The 26,697-nt window shown below is 41.4% G+C and overlaps 1 protein-coding gene across 1 annotated transcript in view; it reads right to left on the bottom strand.

Annotated features, from left to right (window-relative positions):
- Positions 1 to 8,245: 8,245 nt before the first annotated feature.
- The window catches only part of ZNF560 (zinc finger protein 560), a 36,470-nt gene continuing 18,018 nt past the window's right edge, over positions 8,246 to 26,697 (bottom strand). The window contains exons 3-10 of the mRNA XM_023197472.2: positions 16,753 to 16,844; positions 15,628 to 15,754; positions 14,624 to 14,704; positions 13,050 to 13,132; positions 12,111 to 12,237; positions 11,348 to 11,428; positions 10,826 to 10,908; positions 8,246 to 10,063 (exon numbers count right to left, since the gene is read on the bottom strand). Of these exons, the coding sequence (XP_023053240.1) occupies positions 8,300 to 10,063; positions 10,826 to 10,908; positions 11,348 to 11,428; positions 12,111 to 12,237; positions 13,050 to 13,132; positions 14,624 to 14,704; positions 15,628 to 15,754; positions 16,753 to 16,782 (2,376 nt within the window). The 5' untranslated portion in view covers positions 16,783 to 16,844 and the 3' untranslated portion in view covers positions 8,246 to 8,299. The remainder of the gene's footprint in view (positions 10,064 to 10,825; positions 10,909 to 11,347; positions 11,429 to 12,110; positions 12,238 to 13,049; positions 13,133 to 14,623; positions 14,705 to 15,627; positions 15,755 to 16,752; positions 16,845 to 26,697) is intronic.

The following is a 26,697-nucleotide window of genomic DNA, read 5'->3' as shown; positions in this document are numbered from 1 at the left end:
AGACCTGGTGGAAGATGAAGATGAAGCTTCTACTCAAGCTGCCTGCAGTGCACAAGCTCAACCTCCAATTAATGTAACTACAGACTGGCTGGGCGCGGTGGCTCAAGCCTGTAATCCCAGCACTTTGGGAGGCCGAGATGGGCGGATCACGAGGTCAGGAGATCGAGACCATCCTGGCTAACACGGTGAAACCCCGTCTCTACTAAAAATACAAAAAACTAGCCGAGCGAAGTGGCGGGCGCCTGTAGTCCCAGCTACTCTGGAGGCTGAGGCAGGAGAATGGCGTAAACCCGGGAGGCAGAGCTTGCAGTGAGCTGAGATCCGGCCACTGCACTCCAGCCTGGGCGACAGAGCAAGACTCCGTCTCAAAAAAAAAAAAAAAACTACAGACTAACTTCTGGGAGTCAGTGGCTGGGCTGCATCAGACGCACACGTGATCATGCAGGATGATGCTGTAGATCAGCTTACAGGAGTGTGCATTAGAGCTTGGGAAAAACAATCTTCAGGTGGAGAACAATACCCTTCTTTTAGTGCTGTTAAGCAGGGGCCAAAAGAACCTTATGCAGATTTTATAGCTCAGTTACAGGAGTCTCTTATAAAGGTGATTGCAGATTCAACTGCTCAGGATATAGTGTTGCTGTTACTAGCTTTTGACAATGCTAATCCTGAGTGCCAGGCTGCTGTGTGACCTATTAGAGGGAAAGCACATTTAGTTAATTATATCAAGGCCTGTGACAGTATTGGAGGTAATCTGCATAAAGCTACTCTGTTAATGCAAGCCATGGGAGGGCTGAGAGTGGGTAAAGGAAATGTTCCATTTCCTGGAGCTTGTTTCAACTGTGGGAAACGTTGGCATACAAAGAGAGAATGTAGAAAAAATCAGAGGGTCCAACCCCCCTTTGATGGAAAAAAGAAAACTGCTGAACCAGGTCTACACCTGAAGTGTAAAAAGGAAAGCCTTTGGTCAATCATTGTCATTCTAAATTTGATAAGGACGGAAACCCGATTTCAAGAAACGCCATGAGGGGCCCGTCCCAGGCCACATGTCAAACCAGGGCATTCCCGGCTCAGGTCACTCCCTCACTCCTGTACAATGCTTGTCCCCCGCCACAGCTGGTAGTGCCACAGTAGATCTGTGTTTCACCAGGGCTGTGAGTCTATGGCCTGGAGAGCCACCACAGAAAGTACCAACAGGAGTCTGCAGACCTCTGCCAGCAGGAACAGTAGGACTACTTCTGGGAATATCTAGTTTAAATTTAAAAGGAGTGCAGGTTCATACAGGAGTAATTGATTCGGATTGTAATGGGGAAATTCAAATCGTTATATCTACCTCCATTCCGTAAAAGGCAGAGCTGGGAGAGCATATAGCGCACCTTCTGATTTTACCGTACGGGGGACTAGGAAAAAGTGAAACTAAAAGAACAAGGGGATTTGGCAGTACAAATAAACAAGGGAGAGCCACCTACTGGGTAAATCAAATTACTGATAACTATCCTACCTGTGAAATAACTATTCAAGGAAATAAATTTAAAGGTTTGGTAGATACAGGAGCAGACATTTCAATCATTTCTCTACATCACTGGCTGTCCACATGGCCAATTCAACCTGCTCAATTTAACATAGTTGGAGTTGATAAAACCCCTGAAGTATATGAAAGTACTTATATCTTGCATTGTGAAGGGCCCGATGGACAACCTGGGACTATTCAATTATAACTGCTATACCTATAAATTTATTACAACATTGGGGAGCACAAGTTCTAATTCCTGAGCAAGTATACAGCCCTCAAAGTCAACATACGATGCATGAAATGGGCTATGTTCCTGGTATAGGACTAGGAAAAACTTTGCAAGATTTGAAGGAAACTCTTCAAGCAGAAAGGCAGTTCCCGCCAAGGCTTAGGATACCATTTTTGATGGCGGCCATTGTTAAGCCTCCAGAGCCCATCCCGTTAAAATGGCTGACAGACAAGCCAATATGGATAGAAGAGTGGTCGCTGAGTAAAGAGAAACTGGCCGGGCGCGGTGGCTCAAGCCTGTAATCCCAGCACTTTGGGAGGCCGAGACGGGCGGATCACGAGGTCAGGAGATCGAGACCATCCTGGCTAACACGGTGAAACCCTGTCTCTACTAAAAACTACAAAAAACTAGCCGGGGGAGGTGGCGGCGCCTCTAGTCCCAGCTACCCCGGAGGCTGAGGCAGGAGAATGGCTTGAACCTGGGAGGCGGAGCTTGCAGTGAGCTGAGATCCGGCCACAGCACTCCAGCCTAGGTGACAGAGCGAGACTTCGTCTCCATAAAAAAAAAAAAAAAAGAGAGAAACTGGAGGTTTTAAATGAACTAGTCAAAGAACAGCTTCAAAAGGGACATACAGCTCAAATGCTCTCCCCTTGGAATTCCCCAGTTGTCATAGTTAAGACAAAACCAGGTAAATGGAGAATGTTAACTGACTTAAGGACCATTAATTCAGTTATATAACCTATGGGGGCATTACAGCCAGGACTGCCTTCTGCTGATTCCAAAAAAAATTGGCCTTTAATACTCAAAGATTTCAAAGACTTGTTTCTTTACTATCCGTTTAGCTCATCAGGACTGCGAACGGTTTACATTTACAATTCCTGCGGTAAACAACCTGCAGCCTGCTAAGCTTTAATTGGAAAGTGTTGCCACAAGGCATGTTAAACAGTCCAACAATTTGCCTGACTTACATAGGGCAAGCAATTGAACCTACTCATAAAAGATTTTCACAGTGTTACATTATTCATTATATGGATTATATTCTTTGTGCTTCCCCCACTCTGGAAATACTACTCTAATTTTTTTTTTTTTTTTTTTTTGAGATGGAGTTTGGCTGTGTCGCCCAGGCTGGAGTGCAGTGGCGTGATCTCGGCTCACTGCAAGCTCCGCCTCCTGGGTTCATGCCATTCTCCCGCCTCAGTCTCTGAGTAGCTGGGACTACAGGTGCCCGCCACCATGCCTGGCTAATTTTTTGTATTTTTAGTAGAGACGGGGTTTCACCGTGTTAGCCAAGATGGTCTCGATCTCCTGACCTCGTGATCCGCCCACCTCGGCCTCCCAAAGTGCTGGGATTACAGGCTTGAGCCACCGCGCCCGGCCAATACTACTCTAATGTTATGATCACTTGCAAAATTCAATTTTTCATGCCAGTTTAATTATAGCCCCTGACAGAATTCATACTACTACTCCTTACTCCTATTTGGGGACCTTAGTAGATGACACCACAATAGTGCCACAGAAAGTAACCATATGTAGGGATCAACTGAAAACATTGAATCAGACTTTCAAAAATTACTAGGGTATATTAATTGGACACAGCCTGCTCTAGGCATTCTGACTTATGCCATGAGTAATCTGTTTTCTATCCTTAGAGGAGATACTAGTGTCACAAGCCCTCAGCAATTAACAAAAGAAGCTGAGGCACAGCTGCACCTAAGTGAAAAGCAAGTCCATAAGGCCCAAATAAATAGAATAGATCCAGAGAATACTCTAGATTTGCTAATTTTTCCAAATCATCATTCACCTACTGGTGTTATTGTTCAAGAGCAAGATCTTGTAGAGTGGCTTTTCCTTCCACATACTGATCCACGGACTTTGACTCCTTATTTGGATCAAATTGCTACTATGATAGGAAATGGGAGAACTCAGATTGTTAAATTACATGGCTATGATTCTGAAAAAATTATTGTCCCTCTCACAAAGATACAAATACAACAAGCTTTTATAAATAGTCTTGTTTGTCAAACCTATTTAGCTGACTTTATGGGTATTCTCAATAACCATTTTCCTAACATGAAACTGTTTTAATTTTTGAAATTAACTAATTGGATTCTCCCTAAAATAACTAAATTCAAACCAATTGAAGGTGCTGAGAATGTCTTCACATATGGGTCTAGTAACAGTAAAACCTCTTATTCTGGATCGAAAGGTAAAGTTTTTCAGACACCCTATGCTTCAGCTCAAAAAGCAGAGCTTGAGGCTGTAATTGAGGCATTGACTGCTTTTAGTATGCCTATTAATGTGATTTGATTCTTCATATGTGGTTCATTCTGCACAGTTAGCTGAAAATGCTCAGCTACGATTCCACACAGATGAGCAACTAATGACTTTATTTACCCAATTGCAAACAGTGGTTAGGATCAGAATGCACCCTTTTTACGTCACTCACATTAGGGCTCATACACCTCTTCCAGAACCTTTGACTGCAGGGAATCAAACAGTTGATCGCCTAGTTGCTACTGCAATATCTAATGCTAGACACTTTCACAATTTAACCCATGTTAATGTCTCCAGTCTCAAACACAGATACAGCATTACCTGGAAAGAAGCTAAAGCTATTATCCAGCGATGCCCACCTTGCCAAATGGTGCATTTCTCATCTTTTACAGGAGGAGTTAATCCTCGAGGATTGGAACCTAATTGTCTTTGGCAAATGGATGTCACACATGTTCCCTTGTTTGGGAGATTAGCTTATGTACATGTATGTGTGGACACCTTTTCTCACTTTGGGCTATATGCCAATCAGGAGAGTCTTCTGGCTGTGTTAAACATCACCTTTTGCAGTGTTTTGTGGTGATGTGCATTCCAGCTTCTATTAAAACAGATAATGCCGCTGGGCACGGTGGCTCACGCCTGTAATCCCAACACTTTGGGAGCGCCGAGGCAGGTGGATCACAGGGTCAGCAGATCGAGACCATCCTGGCTAACATGGTGAAACCCTGTCTCTACTAAAAATACAAAAAATTAGCCGGGCATAGTGGCGGGCGCCTATAGTCCCAGCTGCTTGGCAGGCTGAGGCAGGAGAATGGCGTGAACCCAGGAGGTGGACCTTGCAGTGAGTGGAGATTGCGCCACTGCACTCCAGCCTGGGTGACAGAGCGAGACTCCATCTCAAAAAAAAAAAAAAAAAGAATGTTGAACAAAGCTTCTAGTAAAATTCAGTATACAAAGATCAAGTGACTTTATATAGACAATCGGAAATCAGCTTCTAAAAAAAATAAAACAGGAAATCAGCCTCTGAAGCTAGGCAATTTCTAGGCTATGAGACTAGGGTATCATTTCTTAGTGATACATCACTATTAGTCCAAGCACCAGGATGAGGCCAACCTACAGTATTGACCTCGCCTATGACCCACAAGTGCTCATACTCCAGCAACTGTGAAAAAGCTTCAGGAAGAACCTATAGGTCTTATTTGAGACAATCAGGATGGCATCTAAGGACAGTCTATGAAGTGACACAAGTCACACAAGGCAATTAAGACTAATCTGCGTCTTTTGTGTCACTGGCAACAGTTAACAAAGATGGGCTAAATAATCATACTCATACCACAAGAGAACCATTCTAAACTCCATTCCTCTTCATAAGAAAACACGTAACATGAAAATGCATGGACCTCGATTCAGGTTTTGTTTTGTTTTTTGTTTTGTTTTTGAGACAAGGCCTCACTCTGTCACCCAGGTTGGAGTCCAGTGGCACGATCACAGCTCACTGCAGCCATCACCTCACTGGGGTCAGTGAGACTCCTGAGTAGGTTGGACTACAGGCACGTGCCATTGCACTAGGCTAATCTTTATATTTTTTGTAGAGATAGGGTTTTGCCATGTAGCCCAGGCTGGTCTTGAACTCCTGGGCCCAAGTGATCTGCCTGACTTGACCTCCTGAAGTGCTGGGATTACAGGCATGAGCTATTACAACCAGCTGATTCAGGACTGGTAAACTTACCTGAAGCTCTGGATTACCATTACACTGGTTGGATTAAGAACCACAGAAAGAATCACCAAGAAACAACAGCCTTAATGGCTGTACATGATATAACAGAAATATTTAAATTTGTACCACTCAGACTGGAACCTGCTTATGCAGCGTGTGTGTGTGTGTGTGTGTGTGTGTGTGTGTGTCTCCCAAGGCCACATTCAGGAAGTGCCAGTGATGGTGTCAAGCACAGTAGAATATCATGATCATCCATGTCCACAGGAGTTTTTTCTGTTTTCATAGCACATGGGCAAAATGAAGACCCAGAAACGGGTCATTACTGCCAATCATAGCAGTTAACTGAGTCAGGCATATATGATTGCTTTGTGAAACAGTGGCATCAAAGACAACATTCGTGGTTCCCACCACCTCTCTGCACTGCCTGATAGTACAAGAGTTCCCACCTCTCCAGGTGAAGGGTTATGGGTCTCCCTCCATGGCCATGAAAGCACGGTATCTTAAGTTACTATCTGTTAGTTCACCCTTTCTCCACTCAGACCCTTCTTCAACCCTATTTATCTGAAAAGATCCGATTTGAAAAGAGGAGCAAGAGTATTTTTACATTTTGAAACTATATCATAACCTTTACCTTGGCCAGTGTGAGCCACTACAGGTGGACCATGTCTAAGAATATGACAAACCAAAAAGAGAATCCACACTGTTAAAATAGGATTGTCTGAATCCTGAAGGCCCACTTTAGGTCAATTGTAACCAAGGATGTAGAGCAACTAGAGTGGTGTTGCTACAGGAGAAAGACATACCATGCCAGGAATGAGCAGCAGGGTATGAGAAATTTCCAAAATAGTTCTATAGAGCCACCCAGAAAGCCATGTCTTTGACAGGTTTCAGGGAAGGAATTCTGATGTTCCATACATGCTCAGTTTCTCGTAAGTGTGAATGCCCCTCATATTCACTAAAGGAAAAATATAAAAAATTACTTTCCAACATTTATTACCTTCATCAGAAGTTTTTCTCCACTGTGAAATTACAGGTAAACACCTGTATTTGACAAAATACAACTTCTGAACATATCTTACATCAAACATATCTTACATTAAAAGGGTTTAGCTCCTTACCTCCATTGCAAGAACCCAAGGAAACAGTGAAAGTTTTTTTTTTTTTTTTAAGACAGAGTCTCGCTTGGTCACCAGGCTGGAGTGCATTGGCATGATCTTGGCTAACTACAACTTCTGCCTCCCTGGATCAAGCGACTCTCCTGTCTCAACCTCTTAGGTAGCTGGGATTACAGAGGCACGCTACCACACCCAGCTTATTTTTGTATTTTTAGTAGACATAGAGTTTCACCATGTTGGCCTGGATGGTCTTGATCTCTTGACCTCCTGATTCACCTGCCTCAGCCTTCCAAAGTGCTGAGATTACAGGCATGAGCCACTGCATCTGGCCAGCTTTCTATGTTTCTAACATTGTACAGCTTCAGAGTGAACTCTTATACAGTGCATTGTCAGCAGATTCCAACAGTTCTCCCACATGCCGTTAACTTTATGGAGCATCTTCAGAGTGTAAGGTCTTTCCTATCTTTGAAGTGAACAGGGACAAATGAGCACTTTGACACAGTGCTTCCATTGATGTTTTCTCACCAGTGTGAATTACAATGTGACTATTAAGGCACATGCACTTCCAAAAGGATTTTCCTCATTCCTTACATAAAATGGGTTTCTTGGCAGGCACAGTGGCTCACACCTGTAATTCTACCACTTTGGGATGCCAAGGTGGGCAGATTACCTGAGGTCAGGAGTTCAAGACCAGCTTGGCCAACATGTTGAAACCCCATCTCTACTAAAAATACAAAAAATCAGCCAGGTGCAGTAGTGTGTACCTATAATCCTAGCTACTCGGGAGGCTGAGGCAGGAGAATGGCTTGAACCCGGGAGGCGGAGGTTGCGGTGAGCCAAGATCACACCACTTCACTCCAGCCTGGCTGCGAGACTTCATCTCAAAAAAAAAAAAAAAAAAAAAAAAAAGGTTTCTCTCCATGGTGTTTTTACATGTTCAGTAAGATGAGAATGCCAGGTGCAGTTACTCAGGCCTGTAATCCCAGCATTTTGGGAGGCCGAAGCACATGATCCAAAGTGAGGTCAGGAGTTCTAGACCAGCTTGGCCAACATGGTGAAATTCTGTCTCTACCAAAAATATAAAAAATTAGTCAGGTGTGGTGGTGCATGCCTGTAATCCCAGCTACTCGGGAGGCTAAAGCAGGAGAATCGCTTGAACTTAGGAGGCGGAGGTTGCAGTGAGCCAAGAATCACGCCACTGCACTCCAGCCTGGGTGACAAAGCGAGACTCATCGGAAAAAAAAAAGAGAGAGAAGAACTATGTTTTCCCACACCCCTTACATTTATAGGGTTTCTCTACAGTGTGAGGTTGTACATGTCTAGAAAGATTCAAGTGTTTAGGCTCACATTCCTTACACTGACAGTGTTACTCTCTCCTGTGAATTTTTACATGTTCAGTTAGGCTTGAGGAAACAGCAACGGTTTTTCCACATTCTTCACATCCATAGGGCTTCTCTCTAGTGTATTTTCAAATGTGCAATACAAGCTGAGAAAGAAGCAAAGGCTTTCCCACACTGGTCACATTCAAAGGATTTCTCTCCCATATGAGTTCTTAAATGTTGAATACGTCCTGAGGATGTACGGAAGGCCTTCCCACATTCCTTACATTTATAGGGCTTCTCTCCAGTGTGAATTCGCACATGATTAGTAAGATCTGAATGACAAGTGAAGACTTTTCCACAGTCCTTACATTTATAGGGCTTTATTTCGGTGCGAGTTCTTAAGCGATCATGAAAGCATAAGGAATTTCGAAAGGATTTTCCACATGTGTTACATTCAGAGGTCTTCTCTGCAGCATGAGTTTTTAAGTGTTGAGTTAGTACACAAGATCTACTGTAAGCTTTTTCACATGCATTACATTTATAGGGTTTATATCCAGTGTGAGTTCTTAAATGATCAACTAGACTGGAGGAGACAACAAAGGCTTTCCCACACTCCTTATATTCATAGGGCTTGTCTCCAGTGTGTCTTCTTCGTAAATGCTTAGTAAGGTCTGAGCGTTCTGTGAAGGCTTTTCCACATTTCTTACATTCATATGGCTTCTCTCCACTGTGTCTTCGTAAATGTTTAGTAAGGTATGAGCGCTCAGTGAAGGCTTTCCCACATTTCATACATTCATAGGGTTTCTCTCCAGCATGTGTTCGTAAATGTTTGGTAAGATATGAGCACTTAGCGAAAGTTTTCCCACATTTCTTACACTGATAGAGTCTCTCTTCTGTGTGAGTTTGCATGTGAATACGAAGATAGGCAGAAGAGGTAAATGGTTTCCCACATTTGTAACACTTAAAGGGTTTCTCTCCAGTGTGAGTTCTCAAATGAGCAAAAAGAGATGCGAAAGAAACAAAGACTTTCCCACACTGGTCACAATCAAAGCGTTTCTGTCCTGTGTTACTTCTTCTATCTTCAATAACACCTGAGGATGTACCAAAGGCCTTCCCATATTCCTTATGCTCATATGGCTTCTCTCCATTATGAACTCTCAAATGTCCAAAAAGAGATGGGTAAGAAATAAAGGCCTTCCCACAGTGGTCACATTTAAAGGTTTTCTCTCTGGCGTGACATCTTATATGTTCAATAAGGCCTGCAGATGTACCAAAGGCTTTACCACATTCCTTACACCCATAGGGCTTCTCTCCAGTGTGAGTTCGTACGTGTTCAAGAAAGCCTGATGGCACAGTGAAGGTTTTGCCACAGTGCTTACATTTATAAGGTTTTATCCCAATGTGGGTTTGCACGTGATTATTAAGGTGGGTAGGATATCTAAAATCTTTTCCACATTCCTTACATTCACAGGGGTTTTTAATAATGTGTGTTTCAACATTTACAGCATGGCTTGTGGAGTGAGTAAATGTTTCCCCACATTGCTTCCATTCATAGAGTTTTTCTCCACTCTGAGTTTTCCTGTGTGCTTCACGGTGTGACTGATGAACCAAGCCGTTCCCACAGTCAATGCATTCAAAGGATTTGTCTTGTGTACACTTTCTCTGGACCTGAACATTTAAAATCAGGCTGAAAGATTTTCCATGCTTACTGAACACAGAAACTTTCCTTATGGTAGAAGTTTTATTGTACAGAGAAAGGAGGTCTTTTGCATACTGAATACATTCAGACGTGTTCTCTCTATTTTGAGTACTCACGTTGGTCTTAAGGCATGAATGTTTACAGAGGACATCTCCACATTGCTTACAGTCACAGAGTTCCTCTCCATTTTGGTTTCTTGCCTGTTAACACAGGAATGAACAATACAGGAAGCATTTCAGCAGACTTATTAATAGATACCACTCATCTAAGAAACATGGTAATTATTATTTTGCCACTTTTATAACATGCATGTAATTCCTACCCTTTGGATTTCCTTCAACTTGAATAATGGAACCCTACTGTAAGAATCCTATGCCATCTGCTCTAACCTTGGAAAGATTCCTATAGCTTTTCATGAAGTTATTTTAAAAACTCAAATGTCTAGTTATACATGTCACAATGAACATTCATGGGAAGTCTTAAGTACCAACCTTCACACTAGATATGGGATCTCTCTCCAGATATATCTCCCACAGGTGAATTGGGTGAATGCCAAGTCTCTAAATTATCTATCATTTCTGCTGATTTCTTTCTTTCTCTCTTTTTTTGAGATGGGGTCTCACTCTGTTGCCCAGGCCTGAGTGTGCAGTGGCGTGATCTCGGCTCACTGCAACCTCCACCTTCTGGGTTCAAGCGATTCTTCTGCCTCAGCCTCCCGAGTAGCTGGGACTACAGGCACACATCACTACGCCCAGCTAATTTTTGTATTTTTAGTAGAGAAGGGGTTTCACCATATTGGCCAGGCTGGTCTCAAACTCCTGACCTCGTGATCCGCCTGCCTTGGCCTCCCAAAGTGCTGGGATTAGAGGCATAAGCCACCATGCCTGGCCATTTCTGCTGATTTCTACAATGCAATGTCAATCTTCTCTGAATGTGAAAAATAGTTATTTTGTTAATCTTACCAATTGTATCCCATTTGATGTTTTTAAACAAAAATTATCTTGCCAAAGGGCTGGCCCCTTGGTTTTCAGGCACATTTTCCATTCTGAAATAAAAGAGAAAAATATATATGAGAGTTTACACATGAAATGGTAGGTTAAATAAAAAGCAGATAGATTTGAGCAATTTATATATGTCTAAAATTTGGCAATCATATGGGGTCAAGTTTTAGTAGTTTTTAAAACAACTTATTCTATGAAAATTAAACACAATAGTGAACAGAAACAGTACTATCAGGGAAGGAAAAGTAAGAAAAATTAGAACAAAAGCATTAAACCATAAACATAAAGAAGGTCATTTGTTAGATAACAGGGGAGTCTGGATTGAGGCAAAGCAATGGAGGATGAAACGTTAAGATATCCCAAAACATCCAAGCCCAGTGGACTCAGCCTTCTGATTCAAAGGACATCTTTTAAAACTTCATTATGCTTCCAAACATACTGAGAACTTCTCATGGACCAGGGCTGTTCTTCACAAACACTCACCTTGGAGAACTCTTGGCAATGTGCTCAACTCTTCCTCTTCCTCCAGCCAAGAGATCAGACTGGGTTTGAAGAGCTGGTAACCTGTACACAGGGAAAGATACACCAATGGAAGAGGCTCATGCAAGAAATGGCAAACTTTTCCATGAAATAGGGCCTACGTTTCTAATTAAAGCAGTGAAAAGCACTTAAATTGCATATATCCCATCTTTCTGTTCTCTGAAGACACTGGTTATCTCTGACCCCTGAAATTCACATTCAAGCTTAACCCATTTCCTGTTTGTCCCAAGAAGTGAGCACTAGCAGTCAGCTGCACTTTTTCTTTCTAAATGGCAAATATTAAATACAAATTTTAAAAACCACTAAAACCTTTAACAAAATAGAAACTAATGGAAGCTCAAAGAGAGATCTTGATTCTCCTGGGAAAACTCCCATAGCAGTAGTTCTGAACTTTAGAGTGAATTACTCATCTGAAGACAGGGCCCCAACAGCAAACTTTCTGATTTAGTACATCAAAGGTGGAGTCTGAGAGTGCACATGTCTAAGAGAGTGATGGTGATGCTACCGATGCAAACTACCACACAAGATTAAAACCCACTACACAGGAACTGTCTGTTATTTCCTATGTTATTCATGAAAAAAAATTTTTTTCAATGTGTATATATCCCACTGTATTCAGATTTGACATCACTAATCCTAGAGCACAGTAAGTACATAATTTGTATCTTGTTCCAGAAGAGGCTACAAGGGATGATGCCAGGCTTACCTACTGAGGACAGGTTCTTATAGTTTTCCAGCATCACATCACTATACAGGTTTCTCTGAGTTGGGTCCAGTAAAGTCCATTCTTCCTGGGTGAACTCCACAGCCACACTGTCAAAGGTTACCAGGTCCTAAACCATCAGACACATGCTGATTTGAGCCAAGTAACATCTCCACCAATGTTGGCTGAAGAATGAAGAAAGAGGATCCAATCCCTGTACAGGGTACCGAGTGGTCCCACTATCTACACCCCAAGGTTCAATGGCCCTAGGATCTCTTCTATCCACATTCACTCACTGTCAATTTCCTCCAATAACATGGCTGTAACAGAACCTCTTAATGTAAACTTATCAACCACAACTAGACTGGGAGCTCTTCTCATTTGATTCCTCTCTACTGCAATACACTCCTGAGCACATGACAAACACTTGATAAATGATGACATGGAAAAATTCCTTAAGAACAGAACACTTTCATACACCTTACCATCTGTCCTGGCACCCAGAAAAATAAATACATGGTTGGCACCAGGAAAATGAACATTAATTCACAACTACAAAAATACTGAGATAATTTTCAGGGTAACTCCTCAAAAATACTGAGATAATTTTCAGGGTAACTCCTCACCAATATGAGAGGTATGACTTTCTGGGGAAAATTCAACTAGGGTCTATATTTGCTTTAAGGAACAATAGAGACAGGTCTACCTACAAGAAAATGAGTCTTTGTTGGTATCATTACTCCAATTTTAGAAGGATACAACTTTCACACTAAGTTTGGATCTCCCCAAATTCATCATTATCAGAATATCTCTCCAGAGACATTGCTCCCTCTTGAGTGAATGCTATTTCTCTCAATTATCTTTTATGCTTATTTTCTACATACATTGGAAGTATCAATATTCTGAGTGTGAAAAATAAGAAATACCCTTTCTTAACATTACCGTTTGTATCCCATTAGAAATTTGTATTTTCCAAAAATCCTGCTGCAGTGCTGAAACACTGGTTTGATGTTTTATTGCCCAGTCTGAAATTAAACAAAAACATAAACTGAGGGTTTAAAAAAAAAAAAGGTAAAATGAGAGAGTTAAAAATTATAGGCCTCATTCATATTTGTTTTTAAAATAATAAGAAAAAAAGAAAGTTAAATTTGAACATTTAGACTATGTCAAAAATTTGGCAATAAGAATAAAGGGTCAAAATTTTAGCTAATTTGCTACAAATTGACTCATTTAAATTTAAAACTAATGTCAAACAGAAAATGTTATCAGAACAGTAGGAAAGATCTGGACCAAGGCCATAGTTCAAAGAACTTGGAAAACAAAATATATAGTTTCATAAGATCATACAAGGTTGGAAGAGATGGAAATTTAAAGAGTATCAGAAATTGAATATTTTCTAACTTCTGAGATAAATGGCCTTAACCTTGTGAGAGAAGGTGCAACTTCTGAGATAAATGGCCTTAACCTTGTGAGAGAAGGTACATCTTGAAAAGTTCCCTCATTATGTTTCTGATGGTTTGAATGTTAGTTCCCTCCAAATCTCATATGGAAATGTAACACCAAATACTGGAGGTGGGGCCTGGTAGGAAGGAGATTCTTGGATCATGGGGGCAGATCCTTCATGAATGGCTGTGACATCCTCGGAGTAATAAGTGAGTTCTTGTTCTGAGTTCATGTGAGACCTGGTAGTTTAAAACAGGAGTCTCCAACTCCGGGGCCATGGACCAGAACCAGGCCATACCACAGGAGGTGAGTGGCAGGGGAGCAAGTGAAGTTTCATTTGTATTTATAGCTGCTCTCCATCCTAATTGCCTCCTGAGCTCCACTTCTTGTCAGATCAGCGGCAGCATTAGATTCTCACAGAAAAGCAAACACTATCATGAACTGTGCATGCGAGGGATTTAGCTTGCGTGCTCCTTTTGAGAATCTAATGCCTGATGATCTGTCGCTGTCTCCCATCACCCCCAGATCCCCAAATGGGACCATCTGGTTACAGGAAAACAACCTCAGGGTTCCCATTGATTCTACATTATGGTGAGTTGTATAATTATTTCTTTATTACAGTGTAATAATAGTAGAAATAAAGTGCACAATAAATGTAATGCACCTGAATCATCCTGAAATAATCTCCCTGCCACCTGGTCTGTAGAAAAATTGTCTTCCACAAAACTGGTCCCTGATGCCAAAAAAGTTGGGGACCGCTGGTTTAAAAGACTGTGACACCACCCCCAACTTCTCTTTTACCCCCTTTTTCATCATGTAATTTGTGGGCTCCTCCTTTGCCTTCTGCCATGATTGTAAGGTTTCTGAGGCTCTCACCTGAAGCAGATGTCAGAACCATGCTTTCTGTAGAGCCTGCAGAATCGTGAGCCAAAATAAACCTATTTTCTTTATAAATTACCCAGTCTCAGGTATTTCTTTCTTGCAACACAAGAACAGACTAACACAGCTTCCAACCATATTGAATTTCTCACTAACCAAGGTTCTTCATAAGGTTGTTCTTCACAGATACGCACCTTGGAGAACTCCTTGCTGCAAGGTCCTCAACTCTTCTTCTTCCAACCAAGAGATCACACTGGGTTTAAGGAGCTGAAATCCTTTACAAGAAGACATGATACATTAATGGAAGGCAGGCCAGGCACAGTGGCTCATGCCTGTAATCTCAGCACTTTGGGAGGCTGAAGTGGGTGGATTACCTGAGGTCAGGCGTTCAAGACCAGCCTAAGATGGTGAAACCCCCGTCTCTACTAAAAATACAAAAATTAGCTGGGTGTGATGGCGTGTGCCTATAATCCCAGCTACTTGGGAGGCTGAAGCAGGAGAATCGCTTGAACCTGAGAGACAGAGGTTGCAGTGAGTTGAGATCATGCCACTGCATTCCATCCTGGGCAACAAGAGCAAAATTCCATCTCAAAAAAAAATTAATGGAAGAGGCTCATGCAAGAGATGATAAACCTTATATTATAGAACTATAGTTCTTAGAGAAAGCAGTGAAATTATTTCAAATGGACTAAAACTGAAAATATCTCTTCTTTCTGGGTCCCAAAAATTGGCTATCTCTAACCTCTGAAATGCAAATCCATGCTTATGTACACATTTACAAAGCAATAACCTTTCAGTCACAGAAATAAGGTATGTTGTCAAACTCCTGAATGAAGAAAAAAAACAAAGTGAAACAAAGAAATCCTTGTATACTTGGAGATAAAACTACACCAGTGATTCTTAATATTATAGTGTGTCAAATTGATGTGGAAGGATAGTTAAAACACAGATGATAATCCAAGTGGAGAGTTTCTGATTCAGTAGGTCAAAGGCAGAGACTAAGACTGTACATTTCTAAGGGAGTAACAGTGATGCTGTTGAAACTGGACCACACTTTGAAAACGACCACAGTAATTAAGACCTGGCAGGGACAATGTCTCTGGTGAATTCAGTGTTGAACAAACCAATTCTGGAACACGGCAAGTACACAATGTATATCTCTTCCCTAAGAGGCTACATAAAATGATGGCAGTCTTACCTACTTTGGCCACGTTCTCATAATTCTCCAGCATCACATCTCTGTATAAGTTTCTCTGAACTGGGTCCAGTAAAGTCCACTCCTCCTGGGTGAAGTCCACAGTTGTATCCTCAAAGATCACCAAGTCCTAAACCATCACATACATGCTGACTTCAGCCAAGTAACAGATCATGTTTGTAACATGGAGTCCAGTAACAGATCAACCAATGTTCACTGAAGAATCAGTTAACAGACCCCAATGCCTATAAAGAGTTGTCAGGTCTCTCATTATCTACCCAAAGCTTAATAATTCCAGGTAAATCTCAGGTATTCCTCTCTCTATCCTTGCTGATTCACTACTTATCAATTCCAGTTGTATGGCTTTAATGGCACATCTCAAACATGAACTTCTCATCACAAGCAGACTGTGAGTGCTTTCTCATCTTATTTCCCTCTACTAAAAGATACCCCAGAGTACACTGCATCATATACTTGATAAACAGTGATGAATGATTAGCCTTTTTTTTTTTTTGGAAGCAGGGTCTTGCTCTGTCACACAGGCTGGAGTGCAGTGGTGCGATCATAGTTCACTGCAGCCTTGACTTACTGGACTCAAGTGATCATCCTGCCTCAGCCTCCCAAGTAGCTAGGACTATAGCCATGCACCACCATGCCTGGCTATTTATTTATTTATTTATTTTATAGAGACGATGTCTCACTATGTGCCCAGGCTGGTCTCAAATTCCTAAGATCAAGCGATAATGCCACTTCTCAGCCTCCCAAAGTGCTGAGATTACAGGTGTGAGCCACTGCGCCTGGCCAGGATTAGCCTTTGAGTAGAGGATGCTTTCATCTTCCTTTCCATCTGCCACACCACTCAGCAAAATAAGAAACATATATCTGGCACCATAAGGGACGAAATTAATTAACAATTACTGAAATGCTGAAATGTTTTCCAAGGATTACCTTGAAAAGGGTTACCAGTATGAGAACCTCCACTCCCTGGGGAAATTCAACAAGTGACTCAATGCTTGAGTGAGTCTTTATTTACTTAAAGAAGCTCTGGAGATACATCTGCCTAGAAGGAAATGTGTTTACTGGTGATGCACGTATGTCATTTTGTGAAAGTATACACTTTCTGCATACCTGATAACTATTTGTCAAGAAGTAAGCCATCTTCCTTTCTGCCTCTGTCTTTTCTTCATGAAGGCAGATTGGGTTCCTATAAAGAAGACCTCCTGGAAGAGAAAGAAGGCATAAGAACCAGACATAATCACAGTTCCAACATTCGCATGCATGGAAGTTGTTCCATCCTGGTTCGAAATTCTCTTATAATTCATACAAACTCACACAAATATACACTATATTCATAAAATACCACTGCAGTTCTGTCTCACCTAGAGCGAGAAAAAGGAATTGTGAGCCAAGCTGTCATAAGTAAAAGTATAATATCCTCATTGTACAGGTAAAGAAACTTTTTTTTTTTTTTTGGAGACAGGGTCTCACTCTGTCACCCAGGCTGGAGTGCAGTGGCGTGATCTTGGCTCACTGCAAGCTCCTGGGTTCACGCCATTCTCCTGCCTCAGCCTCCCAAGTAGCTGGGACTACAGGTGCCTGCTGCCACAACTGGCTAATTTTTAATAGTTTTAGTAGACACGGGGTTTCACTGTGTTACCCAGGATGGTCTCGATCTCCTGACCTCGTGATCCGCCCACCTTGGCCTCCCAAAGTGCTGTGATTACAGGCGTGATCCACCATACCCGGCCAGGTAAAGAAACTTAGGACGAGAAATGTATTTTTGTGCCCATGGTGATATAACTCACAAATGAGATTATGCAGCACCTCTTCTCAAAGCACACACATAAGGGGGCTAACTTACACAATAGCCCTCTCTGGCCCACTTCAACACCTCAGAAAGCAACTACTAGCGTGAATACTAAGGCCTAGAGTACTGGACTCTATATTCTGCATGGGGTACTGATATGGTGTGGCTCTGTGTCCCCACCCAAATCTCATCTTGAATCGTAATAATCCCCCATGTCAAGGGCAGAACCAGGTGGAGGTAACTGAATCATGGGGGCAGCTTCCCCCATGCTATTTTCATGATAATGAGCGAGTCTCACAAGATCTAATGGTGGATCTTTTTTGTTTTTTGGTTTTTTTTTTTGAAACACAGTCTTGCTCTGTCGCCCAGGCTGGAGTGCAATGGCGTGATCTCAGCTCACTGCAACCTCCGCCTCCCAGGTTCAAGCAATTCTCCTGCCTCAGCCTCCTGAGTAGCTGGGATTACAGGCGCGTGCCACCACACCTGGCTAACTTTTGTAATTTTAGTAGATACGGGGTTTCACACCATGTTGGTCAGGCTGGTTCCGAACTCCTGACCTCATGATCCACCCGCCTCAGCCTCTCAAAGTGCTGGGATTACAGATGTGAGCCACCGCACCCAGCCAATTTGATGGTTTTACAAGTATCTGGCATTTCCCCGGCTTGCACCCATTCTCTCTCCTGCCACCCTGTGAAGAGGTGCCTTCTGCCATTGATGTAAGTTTCCTGAGGGCTCCCCAGCCATGCGGAACTGTGAGTCAATTAAACCTCTTTTCTTTATAATTATCCAGTCTGATGTATTTTTTCACAGCAGCGAGAACAGACTAATATGGGTACCTAAAGCAGATTTTTGGAAAAACTTACCATAGGACAAATCCATGGCTTGTATCCTGTGAGGCTGGCAGTGAAATATGTCTGGACACACTTTTTTGTAATTCCAAGGACATGTCAGGGTAGCTTAGAAATCTAAGTCATTAAATACTTTACATTAAATATTTACTGCTGGTGATATGTGTGAAACCCACTAGAAATGGTATATGTACTGTATAAAATGAGTATTAATAACACCAACTGCCATTTATTAGGGACTGTTATATGTTAGACATTACATATATATATACACATATTTATATATGCTCACTTATCTGAACAATATCCCTATTTAGTGCTGGAAAAAATCTAAATTCAGAAAACACAAATGACTCTTCTAATATCATCTACTTAGGAGGTGGTGAACCAGGACTTGAATACAGTCAAGTTTGTCCCTAAGTCTAATCCTCTGTGGTTGTTGTTACTCCCCTATAACGACCGCCATATAAAGGACTCTGGAAATTGATATCTGGCTTACTTAAAATGTGCTATTCTACTTTTGAATATAAAGAATTAGAACCAGAATGTCATGGCTTTACAAACAAGTCAGAACTCATTTCCAACTCTGGTTGCTTCAACAGGGTTCCAAGTAGAAACACTGAAGTTAGTGTTCTGAGCTCTACCCATTGCTCCTGCAAGAGGGCAAAAAACATGCAGAGCAGCAATAGAAAATCAGACTCTGCTCTACATTGACTATTTGATGGGTCTTCTCAGAAAATCATCTTTTATTATTATTCGTGAGTTCTCTTTTTCCTAAAACTTCTGCTTGTATTTTTATTCCTTTCTTCCTTTATGGTTCTTACAAATCAAATGAAAAATGCAATTGAGGTCATCAACAGTATACAGAAGGAAACGAAAAAATTATTTGAACTTGAAAACAGACTATTTAGAAATACACAAAGGAGAAAAAACAAAAATGAAGAAAAATTACAGGATTCAAGGGACATCATCAAAAGCAAATTTTTGAGTTACAGGAGTGCAAGAAGACAAGAAAGAAACAAAGAGAACACATACTTAAAGAAACAATAACAACAATGTTTCCACACTGAGGAAAATATATAAATATCCATACTCAGGAAGGGCAAACATCTCCAATCACATTCAATCCAAACAAGGCTACCCTAACATATAATCAAACAGTCAAAACTGAAAAGCAAAGTGAGGATCTTGAAAGCAACATGAAAACATTAAAAAAGATGCAAATCACATATGAAGGAGTTCCAATAAGGCTATGAGCAGAGCTGTCACCAAAGACCTTACAGGCCAGGAGAGAATAGGATGACATATATAAACTGCTGTCAGGAAAAACAAACCAACAAAAAAACTGCTCACGAAGAATACCATACCCAGCAAAGTTGTCCTTCAGGAATGAAAAGAGATGAAGATTTTCAAAGAAAAACAAAAGCAGAGGCAGTTCATCAACACCAGACCTAACAAGAAATGCTAAAGGGAGTTCTCAAGCATAAAAAAAGGACGCTAATTAGTAACAAGAAAAAAAAGCGCAAAACTGAGGTAAAAATAAGCACCTAGTTAAATTCAGAATACTCAAACACTGTAATGGTGGTTTATAAAAGAATTATATCCTTACTATGAAGGTTAAGAGATAAAAGTATTAGAAACAGTAAGAGCTAAAATAATTTAAGGGATAGACAATATAAAAATATGTAAATTATGATATCAAAAAAATAAAATGAGGAGAGGTTGAGTTAAAGTATAGTTATATTGTGTGATCACAGTTATCGGCTTAAAATATCCTGCTATAAGATGCTTCATATAAGTCTTACGGTAAGCACAAAGCAAAAATGTATAGCAGACACACAAGATAAAAAAAATTAAAGAATCAAAAGTACACCAGTAGAGAAAATTATTAATCATAAAAATAGACAAAGAAACAAAGAATATAAAAAAACAACCAGAAAACTTAACGAGCCAGGTGCAGTGCCTCTTGCCACTAATCCCAGCACTTTGGGAGGTGGAGGCAGGCGGATCACTTGAGGCCAGAAGTTCAAGACTAGCCATGGCCAGCACGGTGAAACCTTGTCTCTACTAAAAATACAAAAATCAGCCAGGCATGATGGCAGGCACCTGTAATCCCAGCTACTCAGGAGGCTGAGGCATGAGAATTCCTTGAACGAGGCAGGAGAATCGCTTGAACCCGGCAGGCAACAGTTGCAGTGAGCCAAGATCACGCCAAGATCACACAACTGTTCTCCAGCCTGGGCTCTTTTTTCCCAAGGTAGGTACTTCCCTACAACGATTACCCTGAATGCACACATACTAAATTGTCCAATTCAAAGAAAGAATGGCCAACTGGATTAAAAAAACAAACAAAGACACAAATGATATGTTGTTTACAAGGGGCTCACTTCACCCTTAAGGACATACATAAATTAAAAACAAAAGGATGGGGGAAAAAAAACACTCCACGCAGACAGAAACTAAAAGACAGCTAGGTTAAGTATTACTTGTATCAGACAAAGTAAACTTTAAGTCAAAAACCATAACAGGACACCAAGGTCGTTATATGATAATAAAGGGATCTACTCATCAGTAAGAATAATTACAAATATACAACTGGCCATCTGAATTCATGGTTACCACATCTCCACTTATTAGGGTAGATTCAACCTGCCATAGATTGAACATATCCAGAAAAAAAAACACGCATAGGTCCAACTATATTATGCATGTGCAGATATTTTCCCTTCTCATTATTCCCCAAATAATACGGCAAAACAACTATTTACATAGCATTTACTTTAAGTATTACAGTAACCTAAAGATGTTTTAAAGTATATGAGAGGATGTACATGATTTTCAAATACAACATCATTTAATAAGAGACTTGGACACGCCTAAATTTTGGTATCCATAGGTGGGGGAGGGGTTACAGGAAGGTTTATCCTGAAACAAATCCTCCACAGATTCCAAAGGATGACTACATATGCCAACAACAACAGAGCACATAAATATATAAAGCAAATTAATAATAGATCTGAAGACAGAGAGTGCAATAAAATAATGGGGGACTTTAACACTCTACTTTCAACAATGGACAGACCATTCAGACAGAAAATCAATGAAGAAACATTAGACTAGAGCTACACTTTAGACCAAAACAATCTAACAACATACACAGAACATTCCATCCAACAGCAGCAAAATACACATTCTTCTCAAGTGTACACAGAACATTATCCAAGATAGATCATATGTTAGGCTACAAAACAACAACAACAAAGCAAGTCTTAATAAATTTAAGAAGGTTAAAATCATATCAAACATCTTTTCTGACTACAGCTGTATGAAAATAGAAATCAATAATAGGAAGAAAATTAGAAAATTCACAAATAAGTGGAAACGAAGTAACACACACCTGAACAAGCAAAGGATTTAAGAGGGCAATTAATAGCAATAATGCCTATATGAAAAAAGAAAATCACAAGTAAACACCCTAACACTGCACCTTGAGGACTTAGAGGAACAATAAGAACTAAGCTCAAAGTTAGTAGAAGGAAGGAAATAATAAAGACCAGAACTGAAATAAACGAAACTAGAAAAACAACACAAAAAATAAAGGAATTGAAAAGTTTTTTGAAAAGATGAACAAACCTTTAGATAGACTGAGGATTGAAGAGAGAAAAAAAAAAAGGCTGGGCACAGTGGTTCACACCTGCAATCGCAGCACTTTGGAAGGCTGAGGTAAAAGGATCACTTGAGCCCAGGAATTCAAGGCCAGTCTCAGCAACATAGCAAGGTCCTTATCTATACAAAAAATGTTTTAAAAAATAGCTGGGACTGGGCATGGTGGCTCACACCTGTAATCTCAGCATTTTGGGAGGCCAAGGTGGGCAGATTGCTTGAGCTCAGGAGTCTGAGACCAGCCTAGGCAACACAGTAAAATCCTCTCTACAAAAAATACAAAAATTAGTTGGGTGTGGTAGTGCATGCCTGTAGTCCCAGCTATTCAGGAGGCTGAGGTAGGAGAATAGCTTGAGCCCAGGAGAGAGAGGCAGCAGTGAGCCGAGATCATGCCACTGCACTGCACCTGGGCAGTACAGCCAGAGCTTATCTCAAAAAAAAAAAAAAAAGGGGAGGGGGCCTCAGAATAACACCACCCATCTACAACCACCTGATCTTTGACAAATCTGACAAAAACAAGAAATGGGGAAAGGATTCCCTATTTAATAAATGGTGCTGGGAACATTTGCTAGCCATATGTAGAAAGCTGAAACTAGTTCCCTTCCCTACACCTTATACAAAAATTAATTCAGGATGGATTAAAGATTTAAATGTTAGACCTAAAACCATAAAAACCCTAGAAGAAAACTTAGGCAATACCATTCAGGACATAGGCATGGGCAAGGACTTCATGACTAAAACACCAAAAGCAATGGCAACAAAAGCCAAAAAAGACAAATGGGATCTAATTAAACTAAAGAGCTTCTGCACAGCAAAAGAAACTACCATCAGAGTGAACAGGCAACCTACAGAATGGGAGAAAATTTTTGCAATCTACCCATCTGACAAAGGGCTAATATCCAGAATCTACAAAGAACTTAAACAAATTTACAAGAAAAAAAATCAAACAACCCCATCAAAAAGTGGGCAAAGGATATGAACACACACTTTTCAAAACAAGACATTTATGCAGCCAACAGACACATGAAAAAATGCTCATCGTCACTGGTCATCAGAGAAATGCAAATTAAAACCACAATGAGATACCATCTCACACCAGTTAGAATGGCGATCATTAAAAAGTCAGGAAACAACAGGTGGTGGAGAGGATGTGGAGAAGTAGGAACACTTCTACACTGTTGGTGGGACTGTAAACTAGTTCAACCATTGTGGAAGACAGTGTGGCGATTCCTCAAGGATCTAGAACTAGAAATACCATTGGACCCAGCCATCCCATTATTGGGTATATACCCAAAGGATTATAAATCATGATGCTATGAACACACATGCACACGTATGTTTACTGCGGCACTATTCACAATAGCAAAGACTTGGAACCAACCCAAATGTCCATCAGTAACAGACTGGATTAAGAAAATGTGGCACATACACACTATGGAATACTATGCAGTCACAAAAAAGGATGAGTTCATGTCCTTTGTAGGGACAAAGATGCAGCTGGAAACCATCATTCTCAGCAAAATATCACAAGGACAGAAAACCAAACACCGCATGTTCTCACTTATAGGTGAGAACTGAACAATGAGAACACTTGGACACAGGGTGAGGAACATCACACACTGGAGCCTGTCGTGGGGTGTGGGGATGGGGGAGGGATAGCATTAGGAGAAATACCTAATGTAAATGACGAGTTAATGGGTGCAGCAAACCAACATGGCACATGTATACACATGTAACAAACCTGCATGTTGTGCACATGTACCCTAGAACTTAAAGTATAATAAAAATAAATGAATGAGTGAAAGAAAGAAAAACAAACAAACAAACAAACAAAGAATCAAAGAAAGTAAGAAAGCCAGCCAGCCAGCCAGCCAGGTAGGCATGGTAGCACAAACCTATAGTCCCAGCTACTCAGGAGGCTGAGGTGGGAGGAACACTTGAGACCAGGAGGTCAAGGTTGCAGTGAGCCATGACTGCAGCACTGCACTCCAGCACAGGCAAGAGCAAGACCTTTTCTCAAAAAGAAAGAAAAAAAGAACACTCAAAATCAGATATGAGAGAGGAAACATTACAACTGTTAACTACAGAAATACGAAGGATTGTAAGACTACCTGGAACAATCACATGCCAACAAACTGGATAACCTAGCAGAGATGTACAAATTTCTAGACACACACAACCTACCAAACACTAAATACTAAAAAGGAGAAAATCTGAACAGACCAATAACAAAGAAGGAGACCAAATCACTAACTAAAAACTTCCCATCAAACACACACCAAAAGGACTTGACTGCTTCATGGTTGAATTACATAAGACATCTAAGAATATCTAAACCAATCCTTCTGAAATTATTCCAAAAAACTGAAGAAGGATGCTACAAAGAAACTTACAGGCCAATATCCCGAATGTACACAGATGCAAAAATCTTCAACAAAATACTAGAAAGCTGAATTCAACGGTACATTAAAATTATCATTCATAATGATCAAGTAGGATTTATCCCTGGAATGCATGGATGGTTCAACATATGCAAATCAATGTGATTAGTACCGCATTAACAGAATTAAGTATAAGAATCATATGATCTTGTCAACAGATGCAGAAAAAGGATGAGACCACACCACTGCACTCCAGCCTGGATGACAGAGCAAGACTACATCTCAAAAAGAAGAAGAAGAAAAACAAAAGGTGCTGAAGAACATTAACTGAAAGATTTTTTTTTTTTTAGAGACAAAGTCTCACTCTGTCACCTACGCTAGAGGGCAATAGTGTGATCTCAGCTCACTGCAACCTCCACCTCCCAGGTTCAAGCAATTCTCATGCCTCAGTCTCCCTAGTAGCTGGGATGACAGGCATGCACTACCACACCCAGCTAATTTTTGTACTTTTGTAGAGACAGGGTTTTGCCATGTTGGCCACACTGGTTTTGAACTCCTGGCCTCAAGTGATCCTCCCGCCTCGATCTCCCAAAGTACTGGGATTACAGGCATGAGCCACCAAGCCCGGCCCCAAAAGATTTGTAACCTCAAATAAGTTGAGAAACATGCTCAAGTATCTTAGGGGGAGAGGGATCAAGTACTCTTCCATTCATTTTTTTTAATGAGCTGCCATTCTCCATGAAAGGCATCTGCCATAACCCATGGAGCTGGCAGGGGCACGGAGCATCAGCACCAAACCAGAATAGCATCGCAACACAGGAGGCACCTAGCAAGGTGTAGTTGGTGCAAATATACAAAAGAGGAGCGCAATTCTATTGCCAGGGTCCCTTCTTCAAATCAGTCACTTGTATGTGCACTAAGAAATGCCCAATTCACATGAACAAATGACTCCAGATCCTGGAGAAGAACAGGATAATCACCCCTCTTCCTGGGATCATGGCTGGTAAGCAGTATCCTGGGGTGCATTACTGGTACTAGCACAGGGTCCAAACTTTATGACAAAGACTTCAGGCCAACACTTGGAAGGGACAACACAAAGCATGGCACGGCAATACACATAAACTCCTACAAGACAGGCAGCCTTCCCAAATGGTACAGAGTGGAAAGTAAAGTTCCTCTTCAAAGTTTCCTTTCTTGTTAAAGAATGAATCGTAAGTGTTAGAAATAGTATTTTCTTTTAGGCTGGGTGCCATGGCTCAGGCCTGTAATCCCAGCACTTTCAGAGGCTGAGGCAGGTGGATCACCTTGAGGGAAGAGCAAGACCCTCTCATATTGTTTTATATTGTTTTATACTCAGTACCTGTTTTAAGAAGAAACAAGGAAGTGAAACCAAAGGCAGGGAGCCCGGCACCAGGCACCAGATCCAAAACCAGACCCGAAACCAGGCTTGGGCCTGCCTGGCCTGAACCTAGTAGTTAAAAATCAACTCATGACTTAGCAACTGATGTTATCCATAGATTACAGACACTGTGTGGAAGAACACTGTGAAACTCCCTGCTCTGTTTTGTTTCACTATGACTACCAGTGCATGAAGCCCCTGTCACGTACCCCCTAAATTGCTCAATCAATCACGACCGTTTCATGTGAAATCTTTAGTGTTGTGAGCCCTTAAAAGGGACAGAAATTGTGCACTCAGGGAGCTCAGATTTTAAGATGGTAGCTTGCCGATGCTCCCAGCTGAATAAAGCCCTTCCTTCCAAAACTCGGAGTCTGAGGGGTTTTGTCTGCAGCTCGTCCTGCTACAACCTGAGGTCAGGAGTTCTAAACCAGCCTGGCCAATATGGCAAAACCCCATCTCTAGTAAATATACAAAAATGAGCCAAGCGTGGTGGCAGGCGCCTGTAATCCCAGATACTTGGGAGGTCGAGGCAGGAGAATCACTTGAACCCAGGAGGTGGAGGGTGCAGTGAGCCGAGATCATGCCACCATACTCTAGCCTGGGCAACAAGAGTGAGACTCTGTCTCAAAAAACAAAAAAGAGGCCGGGCGCGGTGGCTCAAGCCTGTAATCCCAGCACTTTGGGAGGCCAAGACGGACGGATCACGAGGTCAAGAGATCGAGACCATCCTGGCTAACATGGTGAAACCCCATCAACACTAAAAAATACAAAAAACTAGCCGGGCGAGGTGGTGGGCGCCTGTGGTCCCAGCTACTCAGGAGGCTGAGGCAGGAGAATGGCATAAACCCGGGAGGCGGAGCTTGCAGTGAGCTGAGATCCGGCCACTGCACTCCAGCCTGGGCGACACAGCGAGACTCTGTCTCAAAACAAAAAGAAATCGGCCGGGCGCGGTGGCTCAAGCCTGTAATCACAGCA

This window comes from Piliocolobus tephrosceles, chromosome 21 (genome assembly GCF_002776525.5).
Source record: "Piliocolobus tephrosceles isolate RC106 chromosome 21, ASM277652v3, whole genome shotgun sequence".
In the NCBI taxonomy this organism is placed as follows: Eukaryota; Metazoa; Chordata; class Mammalia; order Primates; family Cercopithecidae; genus Piliocolobus; species Piliocolobus tephrosceles.
Note: the sequence above shows the minus strand (reverse complement) of the source record. Positions and strands in the feature narration are given on the sequence as shown.